Source organism: Fulmarus glacialis, unplaced genomic scaffold (genome assembly GCF_000690835.1).
Source record: "Fulmarus glacialis isolate BGI_N327 unplaced genomic scaffold, ASM69083v1 scaffold2435, whole genome shotgun sequence".
Taxonomy (NCBI): Eukaryota; Metazoa; Chordata; class Aves; order Procellariiformes; family Procellariidae; genus Fulmarus; species Fulmarus glacialis.
Window position 1 is genome coordinate 1 of NW_009214706.1, and position 7,454 is coordinate 7,454.

General features: G+C 54.5%; 1 protein-coding gene across 1 annotated transcript; it reads left to right on the top strand.

Moving 5' to 3' along the window:
• The first annotated feature begins 1,261 nt into the window (after positions 1 to 1,261).
• On the top strand, positions 1,262 to 4,884 carry LOC104071138 (elongation factor 1-alpha 2). Its single transcript, XM_009578636.1, has 4 exons — positions 1,262 to 1,447; positions 2,829 to 3,085; positions 3,161 to 3,395; positions 4,533 to 4,884. Exons 1-4 carry the CDS (start codon positions 1,273 to 1,275, stop codon positions 4,658 to 4,660), a joined length of 795 nt encoding a protein of 264 aa, XP_009576931.1. The 5' UTR covers positions 1,262 to 1,272; the 3' UTR covers positions 4,661 to 4,884.
• Positions 4,885 to 7,454: the final 2,570 nt, after the last annotated feature.

A 7,454-nucleotide genomic window follows, 5' to 3' on the forward strand; every position in this document is an offset into this window, starting at 1 on the left:
GATGGATTTATCATTTCGCTGAGCTGTTTGACACGGGGGCCGGCTGCGTGGCAATAGCTGCAGTGCCCTGGGAAGGATCCCTCTGCAAAAGTGTCCCCAGGGTCCTCCTGCCGCTGTCACCAAGGAGGGCAACTGGTGTCAGACGTGACCCTCTGAGGGAGGCTGACCTGAACACGTTCGGTGCAGGCTGAATTCCCTGCCTGGACCCAGCTCTTCCCCTCGCTCCTTCCTGAAAGCGGTGCAGACTGCAGGATGGGAAACCAGCCTTGGCATAGCCGTGTCCTCCAGGGATAGCTGTGAAACCGGGGGCACTTTGGGGGTCCTGTTTCACCCCTAGCCCCAGCCCCATACTCAATGCTCTGTGCCACTGATGTTGGTGCTGAAGGGAAAAGCCACATCTGTAACGTGTGTGACGGAGCTGGGGCACACAGGCAGCGTTTTTTACATCTGAGTGGGAAAATATTGTCTAAACCTCTCTGTGCAGAGGAAGGGGGAATGACCTTGCAGACTCTGATCTCTGTTTGTTGTACCAGGGTTGTTTCAGACCCAGGACTGAATTTTTCTTGCCAGCAAGCCCCAGGCATTGCTACAGCTTCCAGATGTGCAGCATCACCCCAAGAAAGCACTGTGATTCCCTGCATCAAACCATGGCCTCTGCTGAGCACATTTCCCTACCTCTCTGCCTCTTTTCTGGCCAATTTTAGTGTCAAGAGTCCAATTCAGGGCAGGAGCAGAGAACATCTGTGAAAAACGATCCTGCCCCTCAGCAGCCCTAGTGCAAGCGCATTCTCCCAAGCCAGGGTTTAAAAACCAAACCCTGGAGGGGTGATAGCAGGAGCGAGCAGGGAGAAGGGTCTGTCTGGGGCTCACCTTGAAGAGACTCGGTTCCCAGGACTGAAGGTTGGGAGCTTTGTAGATGGGACTTGGCTGGAGACCCTGTGGTCCCTGTGCCATCATTGCTGGAGGGCAGGATCCAGGCAGCTGGCACGGGAAAGCAACATCCACAGGCTGGTGTTGGGAATGGGACCGTCAGTTTGCTGGTTTTAACCGCTTCCTTTTTCTCCTGCTAATGGATGTTTTGCACGTTTCTAGGAGAGAGGGGGGAGATTGAGCAAGGGGGTGCAGATAAGCCTGCAGGGATGGTGGAGTGAAAAGAGCTCCCCAGTCCCCACGTAAAACCAGGACATGGTTGGACTGACTCCATGAAGGTTGTCCTGGTGGGACGTCTCTCTGGGATCACCTCTGGATGCTGAGGACGGGCACACTCAGTGCATGTTGTTGCCGCTCTCTTTCCAGATGCCTTGGTTCAAAGGCTGGAAGGTGGAGCGCAAGGAAGGCAACGCCAGTGGGGTGTCCCTCTTGGAGGCCCTGGACACCATCCTGCCCCCAACCCGCCCCACAGATAAACCCCTGCGCCTGCCCCTCCAGGACGTCTACAAGATCGGAGGTGAGCAAAAGCCTTGCCACTGTCCCTCTTCCCTCTGCTTTAACCGGAGTATTCGTTCCATGGGAATTTGGGAATGACATTTCCAGGTATTGGGAAACTGGAGGGACTGGACTCAAACTTGAGATAACGTTGGGGAGAAGGTTGTTAGCTCCAGGGCAAAGACCCCGTTTGGAGCTGGGCTGTCTGGGGTTGGAGGGCCCGAAGGTGCCCAGGGACCGGAGAGGAGCAGCAGGGGCTCTCCCCAGGAAGTACGTGATGCCAAAACGGCTGCAAATTTGGGTGTCCCAGAGGGCAAGATGGAGGCAGCAAAAACGTGCTGGGGCCCAGAAGAGGGACAAGGCCAGCGGGGAGGGCCACCGGTGAGGCTGGGGGACGGCGGCTTGGCCGCAGTCTGCCCGTGCTTCCCAAATGCTGGTGTCCATCACCGGCACCTCCGTCTGCCGGGCTGGACCACGGTGCCAGCCATGTAGGGAGCATGTCAGTTGGCGCGTCTCCCTTTCCCTCTGGAGCGGTGATGGGGACACTTTTCTGAGCTATAAATACCCCGTGAGCTCTCTGACCTGCTGGCAGCAGCGGGCAGCCCTGCTGATTCCCCGGCTGCTGGATCAGGCAGGGACAACCGTTTCCAGCCCTTTTCCATATTTTTCCAAGGTCGTGTGCACCGCAGGAACCAGGCAGGGATTGAACATGGGGTTTAGCAGGCTTTTTAACGCAGTCTTTTGTATGCAATCAGGATGAAAGGTGATGAGCAGGTCTGTGTCCTCCCCTAGCTCAGCTCAGGGACAGAGACGCCCTGGGATTGGAGGGGGTGGAGGCTGCAGGGTGGATGTGGAGGAGCAGATGGGTCCAGCCAACCTCCCCAACCTCTTTTCAAGGTTGTTTCTCTTAATGATTCTTCACCTGACTCCAAAGGTGACTTTTCCCGAAGTCTCATGATGACACAGGGTGTAAAAGTTCCCCTTCATTTAATTAGCCACCCTCATTCCCTGGCACAGCTGGGCTTCATCCCGTGCTAATGATGTGGCCATCAGGGGTATGGAGCGTGTTGTTGCATGTACGCTGCAACGTGCCCAGTCCTTCACGCAGGAGATGCCACAGCTGCTGCAAAGGAAGAGCTTCCAGGGCACATGGGTTGCTCAGGGCCTTCTGATTCTGGTGTTACTCCTTTTTTACAAAACATGGGGTAGAAAGGACAGACCTGGGGTATTTTTGAAGACCCTAATGTGGATCTTGAAGCTAAAATCTGGGGGGTTTTGCAAGAACTAAACATGGTCTTTGGTGAAAACCACTGGAGATATCTTGCTTTTGCTGCAGCTGGGCTCTGGCCCAGGGATATGCCAAGCAGGTTACATTTTGTTCTGCTCTGTCCTTGTCTCCGCAGGGATCGGCACAGTCCCCGTGGGGCGGGTGGAGACCGGCATCCTGCGGCCTGGCATGGTGGTCACCTTTGCGCCTGTGAACATCACCACTGAGGTGAAGTCCGTGGAGATGCACCACGAGGCCCTGAGCGAGGCTCTGCCCGGGGACAACGTTGGCTTCAACGTGAAGAACGTCTCCGTCAAGGACATCCGCCGCGGGAACGTCTGTGGGGACAGCAAGTCGGACCCGCCGCAGGAGGCAGCGCAGTTCACATCTCAGGTCAGCAGAGCTGGTGGTGCCACCACGCACGGTTTGTCACCATCCACCGGCTCCTGACACTGCTCTGTCCCCCAGGTGATCATCCTGAACCACCCTGGCCAGATCAGCGCCGGCTACTCGCCCGTCATCGACTGCCACACCGCACACATCGCCTGCAAGTTCGCCGAGCTGAAGGAGAAGATCGACCGGCGCTCCGGCAAGAAGCTAGAGGACAACCCCAAGTCCCTGAAATCGGGCGATGCAGCCATCGTGGAGATGATCCCCGGCAAGCCGATGTGTGTGGAGAGCTTCTCCCAGTACCCACCTCTTGGTAAGGGAACGGCTCTTTTGAGGTCTCCTGCAGAGAAGCGTGAAGTCCCTATGACTGTAGAGCTCACACCAGACATGCTGAGCCTCTCCCAGTATCGCCCACCAGTTAGACTGGGGAGGGAGCTGAGCATGTTTGGTTGCTCCCCCATGTGCTGGGGGTGCAAAATCTGATGCATGAACTTTGTGAGGGCCAATGGGGTGGAAAGGGCTTTCTGCTGAGCTGGGTTTCCAAAGGCAGGGCTGGGTTTTCCCTCTGGGAGCAACAGGGCCTTTCCTTCAAAGTTCCTAAACTCTGGTAGTTTCTGAGTGCAGAAATATTTTTCAGCTTTCCCATCTCTGCCCTAAAACACAACTAGTCAGGAGAAGAAAGAGGGAAGTTTGCTCAGCAGAGGACACCTTGTAATGCAGGGAAGTGCCGTGCTTTCCGTGGATGATGTTGCACATCTGGAAGCTTTAGCAATGCCGGGAGCTTGCAGAGAGCAGATGTGATTTAAGTTTAATAAATCGCCATTTAAAGAGAGAGAGGAGCATCAGGCTAGCTTGGCGGTCAGAGCAAGCGTTGGTGGCTCAGGGCTCGTTCCTGCAGGAACCTGCTCCAAGGACAGGGGTAACGCATGGCACGACGAGTGGTGGGTGTAGATCCCACCGTCACTCACCCAGAAGATCTCAGCCTTCGGGAGGGCAACGAAGCTGGTGAAGGGCCTGGAGCACAAGTCTGATGAGGAGCGGCTGAGGGAACTGGGACTGTTTAGCCTGGAGAAGAGGAGGCTGAGGGGAGACCTCATCGCGCTCTACAACTACCTGAAAGGAGGTTGTAGCGAGGTGGGGGTCGGTCTCTTCTGCCAAGTAACCAGCGATAGGACGAGAGGAAACGGCCTCAAGTTGCACCAGGGGAGGTTTAGGCTGGACATTAGGAAAAACTTCTTTACTGAAAGAGTGGTCAGGCCTTGGAACAGGCTGCCCAGGGAAGTGGTGGAGTCACCATCCCTGGAAATATTTAAAAGACGTGTAGATGAGGTGCTTAGGGATATGGTTTAGTGGGCATGGTGGTGTTGGGTTGATGGTTGGACTCTATGATCTTAGAGGTCTTTTCCAACCTTAATGCTTCTATGATTCTATGATTCTCTCCACCCCACAGGCCGCTTCGCTGTCCGTGATATGCGGCAGACCGTGGCCGTGGGCGTCATCAAGAACGTGGAGAAGAAAAGCGGTGGGGCTGGTAAAGTCACCAAGTCTGCCCAGAAGGCCCAGAAGGCTGGCAAATGAATTGTGGGCTCCCAGTGCATTGCGCAGAAACCATCCCTGACACCAGGACGCTGCCACCGTCTCCCCCGGGCGCATGTGTGCACATCAGCTTGTAAGAGTTTATATGTCAACGACTGGATGCTCACCATTAAGGTCCAGTGGAAATTCTTTAAAAGGAAAAGCATGTTCCAGCGTTTGTGAGGCTTCATGTTAATTTTACCAATAAAACTGGTACAACATCCACAGTGGGAAAAAAAAAAACAAACAAAAAACAAAAAAAAAACAAAACCAACCAACAAACCCAAAAGGTGTGGAGCTCTGTGTGTGTGTCTGTCTTTGAGAGGGGCTGGTTGTGATGGGTTTCCTGTAGTCCCACTTAGAGCAGGTGGTGGGGACGGGCACAGGCGGGGCTGGGATGGAAATCTGGAGGCAGCAGGAGAGCTTGGCACCCATGTTCAGGGTGTCACCCAGCGCCCAGCCCCTCCCAGCTCTCGCTCCTCGACCGATGCAGGTGTCTGGTCTGATTCCCCAGCCTAAAGCCGGGGCTGCTCTTACAGCAGCCTGGGTTTTTGATATTGTCCTTAACCTGCTCAACCTTCTAATTATCAGGGCCTTTATTATAATTTTTTCCATGCAAAATAAGCTTAAGTTAACCCTCTAAAGTTATGCCATTTAAAGAGAGAAAATACCATACCCTATGCCTCCTTGAAGGGCTGGCAGGATTGCTTTTATTCTTTTTAATACCCCATCATTTTGGGAGAAGTGGCCAAGGCTGCCTTCTCTCTACACACTTCTTTGCCTCACACACGGCGGATCCTCCAGCCCTTTCCAAACAACATGGCAGGAACTTTTCTCCCCCTGAAGCCATGTGCTGGACCCCAGATGTGACTCAGGACTCCCAAGAAGCCCCAAAACTCATGGTCTTCACCCAGGATGGTGTCTTGGCTCCTATTGCAAACTTGCAGCCTGGGGCAAGGTCTGCACCTCTCCCCACTCCACCCAGTGTCAGCTGTCCCAACCCAAAGGGTTGTGGCTGCCGAGTGTTTAGGACAGACCAAAATGCAAGAGCCGGGTGCTTTGAGGGGGAAAGGGTGGGAGCACCGAGCATGGGGAGGAGCGGGAGGTGGTGCGGCGGGGCAGGGAGGTGGAGGGAGGAGGTAGGAGGGTGCTTCTGGGGACATTTCCAAGGGACATTTCCTCCCTGAAGGTGGGGTTAGCAGCGTGCTGGGGCATCCTGAGGTTGTCCGTGCTCGTGACTTGGCTTTTAGGAGAAGCCACAGCGCCGGGAGCGGACGCCATGCACGGGCTCCGTGAAGGACAGCATCATGCGCGGTCCTTCCCAGGAGAGCTCCAGAGGCACAAGTGTCATTACTGTTTGTGCTGCAGGAGCCCTTAATGATCCTAATTAACACCTGATGCTCTGCAGCTCTCAGTGCCCCCAGGCAGAGCCTCAAGGAGCCGACACCAAGCTGAATTACAGAGAACGCTGCATGAAGCCACCGCCGCCTGCTCCCCCAACACCGTCCCTGTCCCATGCCCCGGTCTGACAGCAGGCAGACACGTACCGGCTCACTGAGCCACCTTCCCCAGAAGTGTGTGCACAGGCCAGCGAGGCTCCTCGTCCCTCTTCTCACCCCCAGCAGCCACCAGCTTCCTCCATAGAAATTGATTTGCTGCCCAAGGTCTTTGCAGCATTTGGGCTCTGTGAAGTGCCGTGTCCTTGGCGTGCCTCAAATTGGAAGGGGATCTGGGGATCCCTCCAGGCACAGCACGACCGCGGGAGAAGGCTGTTTTCCCACTGACAGTTTAATCTCATCTTCCAGCTCCTCCTGCATTTCCCAGCTCCCGAGGCATGTTGTCCTTGAGCCAGAATGGCAGATTTGTGCCCCTTCCTCAGTATTTCCAAGCAGGGCAGGAGAACATCATCATACGCATGTTTTTCCTCCATCCTTAAAAGCAGCAGGAACAGAAACTCCTGTGGGAACATCCCTCCCGTGCTGGGCAGGAACCTCCAGCTCTCTGGTCCCCAGTGGAAGCCAGTTCCTGGCACAGCAGGAGTGGGGACAGTCGTGGGGTCAGGTGGGGGACAGAGAAGAGCAGGTGCAAAGGCTGCACCTGGTCCTCTATAGCTATTTTAAAAGCAAAAACAAGTTTAACAAAACCACAGCTACGTTTCCATAGAAATATGCCAGGGGAGCTGTGAAAGATGCTCTGGGAACGATGCACAAGTGGTGCGGTAATTAATGGCATAGCTGCAGAAAAGGAAAAATATAAAACCCAGAGGATTTAACTCAAACCTGCTCACGGCTCACAGCAGGTCCAAATTTTCAGCCTCATTTCAGTGCGGTTGGTACCGCAGGTAATCTGCAGGATCAGACAGAAGAGGCAGGCCCTGAAGTGAGATGTCTGCAGCTGCAGCATCCCCTGTTTTGGGAAGTTTGGGTCAGGCTCTGTAGAGAGACAGAATTAACAGAAATATTCTAATTTAGATCCACTTCAAAGCATGAGGTTCAAAAAAGAAAATCAAGTATGCTGAATTTCTGGGGATCTCAAATCAAAATCAAATGAAGCCATGACCTGCCTCGCCCCAAACCTTGGGTTTGAAGACTCATTGTGGATCTGGGTTTTGGGATTGGTTCAATGACCCACCACGTGCAAACCATTGCCTGACCCCACAGGGCTTGCAGGCACACTGGGGACGATGCCTCCTTTGGGGCGGGTGACCCATTTTGGGGTTCTACCAAAATTATAAGCAACCCAACATCACCCTGAACTGGGCCACAGATGGCTTTCAGCCAACCTTGCAGTGAACTCA